Source organism: Marmota monax, unplaced genomic scaffold, assembly GCF_021218885.2.
Source record: "Marmota monax isolate L192 unplaced genomic scaffold, Marmota_monax_Labrador192_F-V1.1 WCK01_AAM20220418_F8-fsc00238, whole genome shotgun sequence".
Taxonomy (NCBI): domain Eukaryota; kingdom Metazoa; phylum Chordata; class Mammalia; order Rodentia; family Sciuridae; genus Marmota; species Marmota monax.
This window is the reverse complement of record NW_026693175.1, coordinates 2235105-2253899: the sequence shown is the minus strand read 5'-3', so window position 1 is coordinate 2253899 and position 18795 is coordinate 2235105. Positions and strand designations below refer to the sequence as shown.

Genomic DNA, 18795 nt, shown 5'->3' with positions numbered 1-18795 from the left:
AGAGTGGGGACTCACCTGAAGTTGAAGACATTGTGATAATTATAACAGTGACATGTCAGGCTCAACCACATCCTGTGCTCCAACCCCTTGAATGCAACCTGGGAAATGAAGACTAAGGCAGAGTTTTATACATGCCAGGTTGTCCAATGCAGTTCCTGGATGAGAACTGCTGTGTAAATTAAGTGTTCAGATGACCTTCTCACCCAAAAAGCCATGACTCCACTTACAAGTGCCACCAGAACATGTCCTGGCCATATAGAAAAGGAGACAGCCTGCTCTGCTGGAGGTCAGCTAAAATGAGAGTAAGACTGTGTAGGTCAAAGGGACAATGGGGAAGATGATCAATGTCATCACAAACATGATGTTGTTGAAGGAGGAGGTCACCTGCCCAGGAAGAAACAGTACCCCCTTAAGAAAAGTGCTGATAGGAATCCAGCCTCTTGTGGACAAATTCTTACAACAAGCATGGAATTGGCTTTGTCAAATACCCTGTAGTACTCTAGCCCTGCTTGTTCAAAAAATGAAAGGGGAAAAAAACTCACAGTGATGAATACCAACTTGTACAAGACCTAGGAGCTATAACTAACATTGTTTAGAATATTCAGCCCACAGAACATAATTCATTGCTAACTGCAATGCCAGGTAACAGTGGCTGGTTCAAAGCACTATAATGAAAAGATGGATTCTTTACATCCCACTGAAAAGAAATGCCTAATTACCATTTGCTTTTGAGTGACAGGAATTCAATATGAAAATAACACATCACCATAGGGATTTAAACTCTCTTCTATATTGTTCAATGAGGTTATCATAAGTTGTAGCTGAGAGAGTTAGAGCTGGATAAAGGACTCCTTTTGCATTATGTGGATGACCTGCTTACAGCCAACCCTAACCAAGAACACTGCCTCTCAAATACTACTGCTGCACTAAACCATCCCACCTCATGTGGTGGGGTGTCCACAAAAAGGCTCAGTTTTGTAAAATAGTCATCTATCTGGAATTCCAAATGAGCCTGAATGTCAGATTAAAAGCAGGCTATATTAAGAAGTCAGGAACAAGAGACAGAAATATATGTTCCTGGGAATGTCATGTATCTGCCACATTTGGGTCCCTAATTTTAGACTAATAGCTAAATGTCTGTAATTTTAGACTAATAGCTAAATGTCTGTCTTTTAGGAAGCCCTAAAAGGATCAGAAATCAAACATTTGACTTGTACACCAGAAAGCCAAGCTTCCTTTGAGAGGTTAAGACAAAGCCTCATGACAGCCCTGCCCTAGGCCTGCCGGACTCATAAAGGAGTTAAGACTAAATGAGAAACAAGGTACAGTCCTTGGAGCTCTCACACAGGCATTGGAGACATACTGTGACCAGTAGCCTATCTGTCAAAACAAATTGACCTCACAGAAAAAGAAAGGTCCTCCTGCCTTCATGTCATGAGAACCGCTTGTGATTTACTACAAGCGGTTGAGAAACCCTTCTAGGACAACCCACTACTCTGCATGTTCCTCATCAAGTCCTGGTGTGGCTCAAACAGAAGTACTGGAACAGAATTATTGGTGTCAGCTGACTGCTGGGAGGGTAGGGAGATTCCAGACTATCCTCTGAGACCCTTCAATGTCAACCTCAAGAGAAACCACGCCCACCTTAAATCAAACAACCCTCATGCCAGCAGATAGTATGACTGCTCAGAGAGCTTAGAGACTCTTCAGAAAGTGTTTTTTCTTCAATAGTCTATTATTGAGCCAGACTGGGCCTCTTCAGTGATAAAAGCAAGTTCATGGACAATGGCAGTGGGTAGCTGTATACTCTGCAGTCAAGAAACAAGACAGATTGAAAGCTGAGACTTTGCTCCTAAAACTTCAACCCAGAAAGTCAAGCTAATTACTCTGACAAGAGCTCTCACTGACCAAAGGAAAGAAGGTAAGCATTGAAACTATGTGGAAGGAAAGAAGAGTCCTTGCAGCTAAGAACAATGGTATTAAGCATGCCCTTGAAAATATTGGCATTAATATAGACCACGGTCACACCAAAGCAGGTGGCAACTAAGCACTATCCTAGTCATCTGAAGATTGACATCTAAGTGACCAGGAGAAATTAGGCTGCTGACAGAGCAACCTAAATGGCAAGAAAGAACAAACTCTTTATCAGGGCCTTGAACCTCAGCTTGAATCAGACCAATTCACGTCTTTTCATACTGATGAGAAGAAAAGGGGCAAAGAAAATCTTGACTTCTAGGATAACACTGCAAAGTTCAGAAAGACTCTCATGGGCTCACACTTCTGCGTGAAGCAATGGCCTGCTCTTGATAAAAACGCTTTCACAAGACAGCTCGCTGTGGGAAGGGTGGCTTGGTCAATTTCTTCAAGCCCCACCAGTGAGGGTCATGCCTGCAATGGACTCATCAGCAAGGAATTCAGAACTGTGTCTTTTGCACTCAAACAATCCAAAGACTAAGAGGCAGTCTACCATAAATTCAATATGTAAAAATGTAACCTTTCTATGATTCACCAGTACAGAAATGTCCTGTGGTAGAAACTTGCAGGTATTTGCTTGTATTGGTAGACACCATTTCTGTATGAGTTAGGCTTATTCTACCAGAATAGAAAAAGCTTCAGAAATAACTAGAGTCCCCTGGAAGGAGATGATCCTAAGACATCCCTTCCTCAATGCAGAGTGACAGCCGAATATTTGTCACTGCAGAAATGGCCCAACAAGTAAGCAAAACATTGTATATCCAACAGGGAAGTTACATGCTTTTTGGTCTCGCCAATGTACAGGGAAAACAGAAAAGGGAAACCACACCTTTAAAAAGATGGTGGCTAATTATGCCAAGAGACCCTCTTGCAGTGGGAACAGGTGTCTGTCAAATGCCTCCAAAGGGGGACCCACAGCAGCAAGATTAAATTGAGCCCACAAAAAAAACAATATTTTAGGGACCATTTTTTTATCATGGTGGCAGAGGGGAAAATATGTCAAAAGCAATTCCACCCCCAACAAAATCTAGTTAAAATACCATGTAGAACAATCAAAGAAACTTCTCTACAAGAGAAGAGACCTGCTTCTTCCAGGTCACCACCAAGGCTGGAATTGCCTCTCTGTCCATTCTAGTAAAAATCCAAAAGAAAACATTACAACAACAGGCAACAACCTTCCATTCTAGGGACCCCTTCATTACCCAGGTTGCACAGGAAGCAGCTTAGAGATGTAGTCACCCATTTTTCCATAAAAATTAACTGTGGGGAAAATGAAAATAATCCTCAGAACTCTGCCACTGTGACTTATTTTAAAACTTACACACCCTCCCTTCCTTTTCTCCCTCTCCCTCTTCCTAACCATGGGAGGAGCAAGATTAATCTTCTTCCTGTCCTTGGCTAATTATCTCTCCTTCAGCTCTTGCACATAGGAATGAAAAAGATCAAGACTCCAAGGCTGGCACCAGGAGATCAAAGTACTTGTATAGGATACAAGTAAATGAAAACTCCTGACAGGGCACAGCTAGAGGGCAGCCTTATCACCAAAGGCCCATTGTTTCCCAGGGAAGTTAGAATCCCAGCCTCTGAGACAGAAGTCCTCTTGGTTTCTCCTTCACTAGCACAGCAAGAAAACTAATTTTTCATTTTCTCAAATCCTTGTCCTATTATGGGATCAGCAGTGGGACAAGGACAGAAAGCAAGTGCTTCTCTAGTCAACGTGGAGATAGATGTCTGCTTTCCCAGTCTGTCAATGCATCTTTAAAATAAAGTTACTTGCTACCAAAATCTGAATTTGGCACAGATGATAGCGTACAAATAGCCTGACTAAAAATTATACCCTCAGAAAGGTCATTAAAGTCTCCATTCTAACAACATTAGAAACACAACTGCACTTGAGTCCTCCGTCTCCCAGTGCTCTGAAGCTCTCAGTGTAAAGACCCTTCTATGCTTGTTGGGGGCAGATGTGACAGCAGCAGCAGGGGAGGCTCCTTAAAAAGAATTGGGCCCTTGACAATATCACTTTATGGGCTCAAAAGCTGGCCTAGCATACAATTTCTTTGTTTTTTATTTCGTTTTGTTTCTTTGTTTTGGTTTTTGGTTTGTTTGTTTGTATGCTGGCTGAAACCCACCTATATCTTGCCTCTTAGGAATTATTTTTATGCCTTTCAAATACTATTGATAAAATTCATAGGTTGGATGAGCCCGTGGTGCATACCTGTAATCCCAGTGGCTTGGGAGGCTGAGGCAGGAGGATCACAAGTTGCAGGCCAGCCTCTGCAACTTAGTGAGGCCCTAAGCAACTCAGAAGGATCCTGTCTCTAAAGAAAACTAAAAAGGGCTAGGAATGGGCTTCAGTGGTTAAGCTCCCTCAGTACCAATAACAAACAAACAACCTGTAACTTAAGAAATTCTAAGCTTGAAATTAGTGAACATTTTTAATTTTTTTCCAAATTGACAAACTCAGGGAGGGGGCACTGCTGAGTTGAACACAATAATGCCTGACTCTAGGGATTTCAGGTCTGTACCATCATGCCCAGCAAAGTTTGGATTATTGAGGAGGACAGTAGCTATATGAGGTGTCCTATTCATGATAATTCACTGATGTATAGAATTTTGAAACTAATCCTATTTTTGGCTTTGCATAATAAATCAAATTAATTTTTAAATGTGGTGGAGAAGAGTAGAAAAAAAGAATTATAAAAGAGGACCAGGGAGCACATTAGTGTAATGGCTATATTAACTATGTTGACTGTGGTGCTGGTTTCATGGATGGAGATACATATACATATATATATATATGATTTTTGTTTTGTTTTGTTTTTTGGCAGTGCTGAGGATTGAACCCAGGACCTTGTGCATGTGAGGCAAGTACTCTACCAACTGAGCTATATCCCCACAATAAAGCTATAAAAATGGGATGCATCTAAAGCTGAAGTAAAAAAGAAAACACATTGTTCAATAGTTGAACTAATAAAGAGCCTAAGAATTCATTAGTTAATCATCAATCTCAATAGTTTGGAGAAAGCAAATTTTAGGAGTATAGAAAAATAGTCCTAGGGAAAAGACTAAAATTTAAAAATATTGAAAATGAACATTTCCACAGTGTTAGCATGTCAAATGTTCATGCTACTAAAAGAAAAATAAGATAAAAAAAACTCTGGTTATATTTTAGAAGGAAACATTATAAATAAATTAGAATATACATATATAAGCTTAATTTAATGTTGGATATACATTCAGGGAAATGCTGTAAATCTCTGTAAATTATGTGTATGCATGCTTTAAAAGGAAAATGTAGGGCTGGGGTTGTGGCTCATGGTGTAGTGCTTGCCTAACACATGTAAGTCTCTTGGTTCAATCATCACACAAAAATAAATGAAAAAAGGTACTATGTCCATCTACAACTAAAACAAAGGGAAATACATAGAATTTATTAAAAAAAAATAAAATTTACAAAAGTAAATAAAAGACTCAGTTACACCATGTGTAGATGATAATGCTGTAAATCACTGTAAAGTGATTCTTCATTTTGCAGTCATCACCCAGAGCACTGATACCTAGATGGTTCACTACGACACACCTAGCCTGTGATAACTGTCACTGTACATGCGGTCCATCACCAACCAAAAAGTCATTAGGCCACACATGGTCATATGCTATAAAGTCACAGTAGTCATGTACACCTCACAATAAAATGAATAAATAGACCTGTTGATACAAAGACAGAACTTTTAAAAAGACACCTGCTATTTAGACAATGATAAATGACAAAAGTTTGCACTGGAGGAAAGTAGAAAAATTGCATCTATTCCAAAGAAAGCTGCTGGGAAAATGGGATATCTGGGTGACCCATACGTGCTATTGTAGTCTTTCCTCATATCACATCATAAATCATTGTCAGAGGTAATACATAATTAAAGATAAAAGCAAACCATAAAACATTCACAAATTATTATAAAAAGGGAGTCACAGGGTGGACATGGTGGTACACACCTGTAATACTAACTTCTTGGAAAGCTAAGGCAGGAGGATGGAAATTTCTATGCCAGCCTGGGCAACTTAGTGAGACCCTGTCTTAAAATAAAATTTCAAATATGGCCAGAATGTAGCTCAGTGGGAGGGTTCCTTTGGTTTCAATTCCAAGAACCACAAAAAAAGGAGTTCTTTTCAAAGGTATACTAAAAAACATGTTAAAAAATAAAAAAATTGGACAACATTAAAACAAAAATTTTATTCATCAAATGCTAACATTAAAAGATGAAAAGAGAAGTGACACAGTGGAAGAAAATAATTCCCTCACATATAACCAAAAATTTTTAATAGCAAAGGAAAATTCAGGGACACCAAAAAAAGCAGGCTTGAGCAATTTATACAGAAGATAACTCAACAGCCAATAATCATGAAAACATTCCAAATCTTAGGAAATTAGAGAAATGTAAAATAAAATCACATCAGATAGATAAAATTAAACAATACTGAAAAATATATGGAAAAAAATGAATTATAATGAATGAAAGATGAAATGTAAGTTGTTGTTCTATATTTATGGAAATCTATGAAGATACACAATACACCATCAGCACAGACTTGTAGAAATCACTGCATGTGTAAACCATGAAAACATATGAGGACACAGCAGTATTGGTCCAAACAACTGAAATCCAAAGGGTGTGGAAAGAGGGTGTACATTCAAGAAGACACAATAAAAAAGTGGGAAAACAATGGTTTCTAGGGCCCACCCACATCTTTTGTCATATTACACTCAGTTTAACCATAGAAAACATCAGATTAGTATTAGAAAGCCATCTCAACCCTATGATACTTCATGTGTATGCATGCTTTTCAAAGGAAATATGTAGAATTTACCAGAAAATTAAAATGTACAGAAGCAAATAAAAGACTCAATTACACACACCATGTGTACATGATAAAACTCATCCTTCCAAAGACAATCATTTTCCTCCCAGTTAATTTGTAACATTTTCCATCAAAATTTCAGGATGCTTTCCTTTTATTGAATGAAGGGGCAAAACAAAACTCCCTACAACTCATCTGTAAAGTATATACAAAATTAGCCAAAAAACCCTGATTTGTAAGAACAAAACAAGTAGCTATCATTACCTGACACTAACATATATTATAAAACTGTAATATTACATTAATAATAACTAAGGATTCATAACACAAAATCCATAGCTGAAGCCACATGAAGGTAAATTTTCTATTGTCAAAACCAACAGGAAGGCCAAAATAAATCCAAGCATATTAAGAATTACATTAGACTTCAATGCATGGTCAGCCCAATCTAAAGGTAGGTGCAGGGACTGGCAGCACAGTTCACTGGTAGAGGGTGAATACAGAATGTGCAAGGTCTGGGTTCAAACCCCAGCACCACAATAAAAGGCAGATGTTAATGGAGGATAATGTTGGAAATTCGGCAGAATAGGAGACTCCTGACTCTCCCTTCATATATGGATACACTGAATAAATATCTATTCATGTTTCAAGTTCTTAGACAAAGTCATGCCACAAGTAAATTGAGAGACCTAGGAGAGGAAGATTGGGACTCTACATATCCTAACTCTAAAGTCTTCTGTGGTTCGCATCTTAATTTATCTACTGCTGAGAGAGGAGGGGACTACAAACACACAAGTATCAAGACCACAGGAAAAAGTGATTTTTTTATGGACATGGAAGTACTTCCATGGGCTTCATCACCTGGGACCAGGGAAGACAATGGGTTAAATCTCAAAGGTGTCAGTTTATCCCTAGAAGGGCTCTGGGTCTGCCAGCTCACTCTGCCAACTGCTGCTGCAGATGAATGAGCTCCTATCTAGCCAGAATCATGAATTTAAAGAGGAAAATAAAGGCCACTACTGTTAGCCTAAGTGGGAGTTTGGTGCTTCCTGAGCTCTCTCCCCCACTTCACCCCAGTAATAACTCCAATTCTTCCTAGAAGGAGTCTGCCCATGCACTGAGAGCCTCAACTTCAACACCTTTTCTTCCTGGGTCTCCATCCCAGCCTCCAGAGTTCTGTAAACAAAGGTAACTGAGTATGTGCAAATCTCCACAGATCACAAACAAGTGGTTTTATATTGAAGGGCAAGTACTTCCCACCACTAGAGAAGAAAAGGGATCAAAAAGTACAGATCTCAGAAAAAGCCACAGCACACTCTTCCAGTGGCAACTTGACAGGCTAGATTGTGGAGAGCAGTGACTGCGATTGGGGGTCTCTGATGACCTCATGGCTGTGGTGCACATGCTGCCTGGGATTGTTTCTGTGCAAAGGCACAGGATGCCTTGCTGCTATGATAAAGCCCTGCCCAAGGAGGCTCTGTGCAAGTCTTATCAGCTTTGACCTTGATCTCAGGAACATAGCTCCCAGGGATACAGAAACTCTCCTGCCAGACAACCACAATGTTTCACCAGCTCTGCTGCTCAGTAACTTCAAACAATGGACCTCCTTGAGCGCTACACAAAGCTCCTAACATTTCACATTGAAACTGTAGAAAAGCTGCGCAGATGTTTCTAATTCTGAAACTTTCCTTAGTACAAAGAATAATGCTTGCATACTCCTTAACCTGATAAGGAGACATATATAAATAAAGATTGCTGGTGTAACTCTTTAGATCTGCTTCTCCATCAGAGAGGAGTGCTCCACATGATTCAAACTATTTATCTTCATAATCTGTGTGTGTGGATCTTTCCTAATTCCCCATCGCCTTTCACCAGTACCACAAGTTTGGCCACAGGTGGTGGAAGCACTGGAATCTAACTTGCATCAGGGACTTAATGCACCAATCAAATAGCAGACCCCCTGCAGCCTGAACTATGCTATTAAAATGGTTACTATCAAAAAGTTGCAAGACAACAAATTCTCCAGAGTACAGCCATATGGAAAAAAGAAAACCCTTATAGAATGTTGGTTACAATATAAATTTCAGTGTGTGTGTGTGTGTGTGTGTGTGTGCGTATAGAATAAGATTCTTCAAAAAACTAAAAAAAAAAAAAAAAAAATAGAACTACCATATGATCCAGTTACAAGAATTCTGGGTACATATTTAAAGAAATTGGGGGCTGGAGTTGTGGCTCAGCGGTAGAGTACTCATGGGAGACAAATAGTTCACAACCTGGAGAGGAGAATTCAGCATTGCCATGCGGACAGGGAGCTGGAAACCTAGGAGTTTACCTATAACTTAAGCATTTATAAAGAGCCAGGCTGCAGGACAGGCTCCTCTGGGTTGGACATGCTGCTTCCCGCACATTCGGAAGGCCCAGGAGGTAGGGGAGCTGAGGTCCCCGCAGACCCCAGCTATTCTCACGCAGGAACACCACGCACAGAGGTGGGCCCTTCCTGAGGATGGTCCCTGGTCTCACCGCACAGCTGGAGCGAGGCCGGGCTGCTGGCAGGCTGCTGCCCAGACAGGGCTTCAGTTAGGGCCGAGGCGACCACGCAGTGGTCCCCGCCGCGGCGGACCTGCGCTCCGCTAGGACGGCCAGGGCAGCTGAGGGCGGCGCTGCCCCGAGGAGGACTCGGGGCTGCAGACTGGAGAGGACGGGGTGTCCCACCCACCGTTTCAGGTTCCAGCCGCGCCAGTCCTGCCAGTTCCACGCAGCGGGCCCGGGCTCCAGACGCGCCCCGCTCACTCACCATTTCCTGGCGGTCGGGAGCGCAGCGCTCTACTGTGGGTTCCCAGCGCCTCCTTAGTACAGCGACCCTTACCGCAGGAGCAAGGCGGAGCGAACGTAAAGACAGATCGGGACAGCAGCCAGCCCCGGATGGCAGAAGCCCGCCCCCTCCTCACGGGCTCTGCGCTGGATTGGACAGATCTCAATGTCACGCCTCTGATTGGACAGAACTTCAGTGCCCGCCCCCTGAAACGGAGCTCATTGAGCCAATGCTCTGAGTGACAGTAGATTGCATCCAACCAAGGATGAATGAGAACAGAATGGCAAATTCTTGGCGACGTTTTCTTTACCCCCCAGTAGGATTTTAGCCCAGGGACACTTATCACTGAGCAACTAACACCCACAGTCCTTTCACTTTTTTTTTTTTTTTTTTTTAATTTTGAGATAAGGGCTTTCTAAGTTGCCTAGGCTGGCCTCTAACTTGAAATTCGGGGTATTTCAGTTATGCCCTATCATGCCTATTTTCTTTTTATTTGAGATTCTGTACTTTGAATCCAGAACTTCAAACAGCAGCTGTTTTAAGGTTCTGCTGAATAGCAATATCTAAACTATCCAGAAAGATATTTGCATTGAACCATGTCTCATATTAACTTTGATCATATCACTTTATCATTTGTAATAACCATTACTTTAAATTTTATTTAATTTTTCTGCTCTCTAGTCTTATCAGGAAGTATCTTGAGCTTTGAATTGGTAAACAATACCCTAAGGCAGCAAGCAATGTCCAACACAAACAAATTGTGAGTCACAAGTGTAATTGTGACTTTCTATCAATCGCACTAAAAAATTAAAAACAGCCGCAACCACAGTGGCTTAGGCGATGGAAGCAGGAGGGTCAAAGGTTCAAAGTCAGCCTCAGCAACTAAGTGAGGCCTTATGCAGAATATTATCATACCAATATAAAATTATTAATGAAGCGTATTTGGGAGCTATAATTTCAAAGCTCATTCTATTTCAAGACTCCCAACACATTTCAATTCACATCAGCCACACTGCAGCTTACAGAGATCTGAGTCCCCTGGCTTCACTTCCTACTTTTCATGCCAAAGGTAAAGAATAGGCTTTCTTACTAATATTTCTCCTTGGGGCTAAAGCCCAAGACAGACTCTACCTTCAGAAAGACAAAGAGCTCTGACAGGAAGTGTGAGGATGGCCTTAGGCCTGAGCCTAAGCAACTCCATTTTAAAAACTCCAGTTTGAAACCTGCAGTTTCACCAGGCACACCCACAAAGCCCTCCAACATGGCCACAAACAAGTTACTTTCCCTCACCTTGATAAACCAAGTGAAGCCCAGGGGCAGGCTGTCCTTGCCTGATAAGAGGGAAAGGGGAGAAGATCAGGGTGGAGACCAGCAGACCAGATGTTTCTGACCTCAGGGTAAATGATGTCACTGAGAAATCTGGTGGTAGCTTGCACCAGGCCTCCAGTGCAAGCTCCCCCACCTTTTGTGTTCTGAATCTCTGAATATTTGCTTGAAAGCAGGTGGATCTGAATGGAGTCCTGCCTTCTGCTCAGAGCTCAGCAGGTACAATGGCCTCCTGGAGTCCCCATGAATACAGGCACTTGCTTCTTGGTCCTGATGGTTTCTATAGAAGGGGGCCCCTAAACATCTCTGTATGGACTAGGTGTGCTTGTGTATAGTTGTAATCCCAGCAATTTGGGAGGCAGAGGCAGAGGGACTGTAAGTTTGAGGCAAGTTTACTGAGGTCTTAACCAATTTACCTAGGCTTTGGACAATGTAGGGAATTTCTGTCTCAAAATAAAACATTTAAAAAAGGCTGGGAATGTGACTCGGTGGTTAAGGGAACCTAAGTTCAATTCCTGGTGCCAAAAAAAAAAAAAGAAAGAAAGAAAAAAATCTCTTTCTTTCATTGGGTAGAGTACCTTGGACATAGAAAAAAGCTCCGATGAGTGGAGGGGGCAAACTGACATACACCCCTCATAGCTAATAGATATTGTCTTTAAGGCTGTGCCTGGAAGAACAGAAACTAAAGCCAGCTCTTATTACGTTGGCCGCCCCCACAAAGAGGTCATCTAGGAAGCATAAAGACAGCATGGGTAGGGCCTCCCTCCATTAAAAATATGCCCACATTGACACAGGTCCAGTAGGAGCCCCTGGGTCAAATGACAGTGGGGTCTCACCTGAAGTTGAAGGCATTGTGATAACGATAACAGTGATAAGTCAGGCTCAACCACATGCTGTGCTCCAACCCCTAGAATGCAAGCAGGAAAATGAAGACTAAGGCAGAGTTTTGTACATGCTAGGTTGTCCAATGCAGCTCCTGCATGAGATCTGCTGTGTAAATTAAGTACTCAGGTGAACTTCTCACCCAAAAAGCCATGACTCCACTTACAAGTGCCACCAGAACATGCACTGATCCAGTCTCCATTGCCATCCAGGAAAGAAGACAGCCTGCTCTGCTGGAGGTCAGCTAAAATGTGAGTAAGACTGTGTAGGTCAAAAGGACAATGAGAAGGACGATCAATGTCATCACAAACATGATGCTGTTTAAGGAGGAGGTCACCTGCCCAGGAAGAAACAGTACCCCTGTGAAAGAAGTGCAGCCTCTTGGCTTACAGTTCTTTGCATTTTAATGTGCATACTTACTGCAACCAGCAGCACAAATAGGTTACGGAAAGAGTTCTGTGACTCCCCCAGGTCACCCAAACTCCTCCTTTGTAGCCACGCTTCCCTCCCATGCCTGATCCCCAGGACACGTGATCTATTCTACACCACTATATTTTTCAACGTTTGGAAAATCATAAATGGAAACAGAGAGGATGTAAACTTTTGAGACTAGCTTCTTTCACTTAGCTAATCTCCTTGAGATTCATCCAAGTTGTATTTTTCAATCATTTGTTCCTTTTTATTGCTGATTTATCATAAAGTTATCTCCATTTGTTTATCCATTGAACAGTTGTAGGACATCTGGTTTTGTTTCTAGTTTGGGGTTATTATTAAAAGAGCCAGCTAAACATTCATGTACAGGCTTTTGTGTGAACGTAAGTTTTTATTTCTCTAGGATGAATATCTAGGAATGAGATTTGCTGGGTTCTCTGGTGGGTATGTTTCACTTTTGAAGAATTGCCAAACTGGTCATCTTAATCATCACCCAGGATGCTGCTAAGAGGGGATGATCTCTTTCTGGGGACAGCTGCATTTAATGACCAACTGCTTGAGCAAGATGCACAGACCACGAGATGAAGGAGAGAATCAAAACCTTTTTGAGTTGATTTTGATGGAAACTTTTTCAATGGTCAGTAATGCCGGATGCCTACAGATGGCAGGGGACATGGAAGGTCCATTGAGCACCTCCACTGTCAATCAACTGTTGAGTAGCTTTTGCAATAAAAGGTAGACCATGGTCAGGTGGCAAATTGTCCAGAAAACCAATGCATGCCACAAACCTGTGACGAGTTGACAGGTTGAACTGACATGACTGTCCCAAACCTGAAAAGTATCAATGATGATAAAACACCAACATTATCCTGAGAAGATTTAGAAAGGGTCTGCAGTCCAAAATCATCAAACTGTCAGGAGAGAATTATAACACCTTTGAGAAGGAGCCACTCCCTGGCACTCATGGCAGCCTCTGCAGAAACAGAGTTCCCTTTGTGCTGTCCTAGCTGGTGTGATGACACACCCAAGCAGCAATAGAGTAGCGGGCAGGGGTGACTCAGTGAGCAGCTTGGCTCTGATTAGTCTCATCAAAGGCCCCACCCCTCCTGTGGGTGTATGCAAGTAGGAAAGTTTTAACAAGAAGCTGTGATTTGTTTTTGTGGTCCACAGAGATTCATGGAGGGATGTCTGTAATCTGCCAGACTTTAGTTTTCAGAGTGGCAGCCCAAAAAGGTCATTGGAAATCAAACAAAATGTAGGAAAGTTCCTCAAGAGGAGTATTTGCCAGAACTCTGTGAAGGGCTTTGAAGTCTCTGCTGAGCAGAGGTGCCATTTATGGTGTTGGTTCTGCAGAGCTGGCACTGAGTTGCAGAGCCACTGTGGTCCAGTGGAAACCATCAAGTCTGACCTTAGCCACACTGTGGTTAGGATTCAGGCAAATGTGTAGGACTTGAGAGTCCCATTGAGCAAGTAAAATTGACAGGAGAATGCAGACATGAGCAAGGGGAACACCCTACTCCATGTTAGGATGGTTCCAAATTAGACTAGAATGAATTCAATTAAAAAGAGACTTTTGTCGTAAAGATTACTATAATCTCAAAGTTAAAAAGGACATAATACAAAACTATTTAAAAGTTTAGGTAAAATATAAAAATATTTAAGGCTATACGAGTTTCAAGAAAAGCAAACTTATAAAGCATTTCATGTGTGATGGAGTTGATAAAGTCATAAGTCTTTCTGGAGGCTTAATAGATATGAAGTATACATGAGTGTTATTATAGACATTATGCTTGTTGGTTCAAAGCCATTGTATAAACCAATAATTTTTTTTGCACTTGTTAAATTCATCTTCTACTTTCCTTGTGAAACTTATCAACTGTTGCCTATTAGTGTTTTACAGAAGTATTACTCTAACATAACAGCCTGAGTTGATTAAAGACAATGAGCAATCACCTACAGAACAGATAGGATATGATGTTGACTCCCAGCACTAACATTATCAATAATTAAATGCAAGTGGTAACTATACTATAAATTATAGACATTAAAGTTAAAGCCCACTATTCCCACTTCAAGAACAGTGAAAATGGACTGCTTGGTGACTAAAGCCAAGGGGGAAAAGTGCTAATGAAAAAGCAGACAATAATTTGGCCTTTTCCCTCTAAGGTCAGCCAGGACCCAGGGAATGACAGAACCTCTCTTAGAATGCTGAAACTCCTGAGTCACACAACCTCCCAATCAGGGGGATCATGAGGACAGGAAGCCAACCAGTACACAGTCTGCAAAGAGGAGGATCATTGGATTGGGACATGTCCATAATGCTACCAAAGGAAACCATGTTTGGTCAGCAAGGCCCTGATCCATGTTGACAGATGGCAAAACAAGTACAAGACTAAAGAAGCCAAGAAGCTTCTCACAAGTTCCCAAGAGTGATTCCTGGGGAATCTCAGTCAACTCTTAAAGTAGACAGGAACAAAGGCAGTTTGGACTAACTTGGTCTTAAACACCTTGCCAGAAAGTATAAGCAAAGCAAAGTCATGGGCTGGGGATATAACTCAGCTGGTAGATGCTTGCCTCACATGCACAAGGCCCTGGTTTCAATCCCCAGCACTGCAGGAAAGAAAAAAAAAGCAAAATCATATGGACTATTAAAAGGAAAGGCAATTCCTCTTAATGTAACTTGAGGTGTGTACTATGTTAGCCTTAACAAAAGGACATAAAGGATAGGAGGCTATGAAGGAAGGGTTCTCATGCAGGGATGTCTGACAAGGATTACAGAAGACTGGCAGAACCACAGGCTTGTCCTCAGCCAATTTAAACCTGATTTCACAGACACACAAATCGTCTCACCCTTCCATTAGGTAACTGACCTGTTTTTCATTGGTGTGTTTTCTAACCCCAATATGTGTGTCTCTGATTGGTCTAAATAATGCAATGTGGCATGCAGAAGCCCTAACTTTACCCAGAGACCCCTAAGTGACACAGCTAAAGGGATCTCTGTACCCAACAGAGTTATCACCAATGAGAAAGCTATTTTACAAAAATCAGGTGGCAGTTGGTAGTTGGTAGTTTAAACATTTCACAAGGGGACACCTGTGACATTATAAAAACTAAATGTGTATATGTTTCTGACAATACCGCTAATGTTTCTAGAGAGTTTAATGGCCTCCATTCAAAAGGCATGCTAGACTCTACCATAAGCTTGAATATGTTACTGTCTTCATGGATTTAAGAGATGGCTGAAATACTAATTATTATGCCCTAAGTGTTTACAAAAAATAATGCTTTGCTGTCCTCTGTATTGTTGTCATAGTATGACCTCTATTCTATGTACACCATATTCAGTCCCCGGGTAACTGGTACCATGGACCTCTACTGCCCTGTTTCTGAAGACCCATAACTGTCCCGGCCACACTAGTTGAATAAAAAGGACTATGGGTCACTTGCCCCCAACTTTGCCCTTTCTAACCAGAAAGCCGTCAGAATTAGTTAATACCCAATACCCTAAAAGAATTTAGGGACCCTACATCCCTGGTGTGGGAATGATAAGAGGCAGGTAGATGCAAGTGGTGGGAACACAAATTTAAGGCAATAATTCTATCAAATGGGCTCACTTTCCTGACTCCCACATGCTTTCTTTTCCAAGGAGCTATTTACCATCAGATCTATCTGGCATAATGGACAAGATAGGTTATATTCCTCAGCAAAATACTTGTCATCTAAAGGAGAAATGCAGGCCTGAAATAATGCCAATAAAAGGAACACAAGTTATTCTGAAGTGGGGGGGAATTTTGTGGTCCTTACACAGATCAGATCTCAGAACTCAGGGAATGAAGGATAATTCCCTGTAAGAACAGGTTCCAATTAGACCCAGTCAGCATGTGCCAAAGTGACCTAGAGTGGTCATGGCAGTGGGGACTTGAAAGTCAGAGGTCATCCTCCATCAGTCAAAAGTCAAGAGATGGACCTGGGTAAGGTTGTCTGGGAATTTCTGCGGGAACCCCAATAAAACTGGAAAGCAGGAATAAAAGGCATTCTGTCCCTCTGCTCTCAGAGAAGTCACATTCCCTTGAGAGTGGCTTCTTCCCCCTTTCCTATCCTTTCTAATAAATTCATGCTTGTTACTCTCCACAACATTTTTGAAGTAGTTCTGAACTGATCACAAGAATCAGTGTTTGAAAGGAGATGTTCATGCTGTCTCAACTACCCAGAAGGCCCCAGTGCTGAAACAAAATAACTAATATGGCTAAATGGGGAGGGGGATGTTTCAGCATAGAGAAGCCATTTTTTTGGTGGCATGAAGCTTATGAGGACAGGCCAATTGCATTCTTGAATGAACCATTTTTATTTTTCACATCGACAATCACAGAATCTGAGTTGAGCCACCTAATAATAGGAATCTCATGGTGGAGTTTCAAAGGCTTTCAAAACTCAGATGTTTCAATTTGAAGAGAGCTCTGCAGCAAGCTGAAAGGTGCTTTTCTAAAGGGATGGTCTGATATCCATGCCAGGGAGGCAATGAATGGCACCCACCAAGGGCACATCCAGGAGGAGGCTGCCTCCCTTCACCAGACATTCTCATCAATAAAACCCTCAGTCACGGAGACTTGTGAGTCAAAGAGGCGGTGAGGGGTGTAGAGTGCCCCAAAACAGTGCCCACAGCTACTCAAATTCCCAGGAAGCCTTTTGTATTGTATCCCACTTAAATGACACCAATTTATGGCCGGCCAGTAAAAATACCAAGGAAATGCCCAGAAGGATCAGCACCCAAAGAGCTCAGTAAGAGGTCTAGAATTCCCTTTTAGTGGGAAAAAGAGAAAAATAGACCCCAGCATTTTGTTATCTTTCAGATTTATTAGGCAGTGTAAGTCTGTACAATACTCCACAAAGTACCAAGAGATTTTTCTCGTTATGAGTCCCATCCATTTGGTTGCAGTTTACCAGTCACCTGTACTGAAAGATGCAGTAATACTGTATGCATCAAACTTGGCTTCTGAGTCCCCAGTGCACTGCCCATCATCTCTCTGGTGACTGTGTTGGACATCAGTGAGGGAGGTATTTGCACTGAATCCTGCTCACCCATTGGCACCCTCAGGCCCAGGAATTTGAAGAGACTTCCTGATCAAGCTGCTGCAGAGGGCCTGCAACAGCATGGCGTGCTGCCAGAGGAGCACTTTAGTGCCTGCCTCTGGGCCTTGGTATAGCTCAGTGAAGCCCAGAGGTGAGGCTGGGCAGAACTATGGACAGTGAGGGTGGGATGTCCCCAGAACCAGCTCTGGAGTATCTGAATCTGGAGCCCAGGCTCAGTATTGCACCTGGAGCCTGGTGATGGCTGGAACACCAGCCTCCAGGTTCTGTGGAGGCCTAAGTGCACCTCCTGGTGGCCTTACAGACACCCATGAACTGTACAGTCGGAAGAGCTGAAGCCTGAATCCACAACATGTGGTGACACCCAGAAGTGCCGCAGTCTGGCTGGGCACAAATCACGAGCCACTCAAGCAGGAACAAACTTTATTTCTGAACTCCACCAGCACACTCCACACATGCTCTCCGGGAACTCTCTCGCGCGCCACGCAGCTCCTGGTCCTCTGGCACTTCCCCAACCAATGCAAACTCTTCAGGAATCCCTACGAGAGCTCAACCGGAACTCAACGGGAACTCCGCGAGAACTCATAAGTCATCATCTTAATGGCTCGCTGGCGTCACCTCTCAACCACTACTTCTGGCAAAAATGCCATGCATCATCCTTACTCGGCTGTGGCCCTCAACACAGAAGACTGAGGAGATCATGGTCAAGTGCTGGAAGAAGTAGAGCCGGGATCCAGGTGGGCCAGAAAAGCCTCAGATTGAGCTTGGGCAGGCTGGATCTAACACCCAAACCCAGTGCTGGGAAGCCCATGACTGGGGCAAGTCACCTCACCTCTCTGGGCTTCAGTTTCCTCCTCCATGACACATATGATAATAAACAATCCCTCAAAGGACCAGGGCTACCCAGGGGATTGACTGAGCACCTGGCACTGTGCCTAATCATAGACTGCAGTCAGGGGCAAGATGAAAACTGTCCTCACGGAGGGCCCTCAAGGAAGCTGGCACTTCCATCCAGCCTCCAGACTCCCACCACAGAGCTCAACAGCAGCAGCTCCCACTCCAAATCCCGTGAGCAACTCGACTGCAGCTCCTATCTCAGCACCCAGGAGATCACCGACATGCCCAGAGTAACTTTGCCAGCTTCTGTAGCTCCATCCTGAAGCTGCCAGCGTGAACTTGGTCTCAGAGCCTCCTGATGGCCAGAAGAGTAACACGACTGCCACGTGTCCCTCCTGGTGCCAGCATACCCCATCAACATCCTCAGAGCGGACCTGAAGCCTTGGCTCTTAGACATGGCTTCTAAACTTCCTTAGAGCAGCATGGCGGCCAGCAGTGCCCTGGGGTCTGGGCTTCTGTGGTATTGCCATGTGCCAGGATATGGAATTTGGCTGCCCAAGGACCACTGGCATCAGCTTGGCATCCAG

At 42.8% G+C, this 18795-nt stretch overlaps 1 protein-coding gene across 1 annotated transcript in view; it reads right to left on the bottom strand.

The window, feature by feature from the left end:
• The window catches only part of LOC124100419 (zinc finger protein 479-like), a 77861-nt gene extending 68117 nt beyond the window's left edge, over positions 1-9744 (bottom strand). The window contains exon 1 of the mRNA XM_058583032.1: positions 9548-9744. Coding sequence (XP_058439015.1) covers positions 9548-9628 — 81 coding nt within the window. The 5' untranslated portion in view covers positions 9629-9744. The remainder of the gene's footprint in view (positions 1-9547) is intronic.
• Between the last annotated feature and the right edge of the window lie 9051 nt (positions 9745-18795).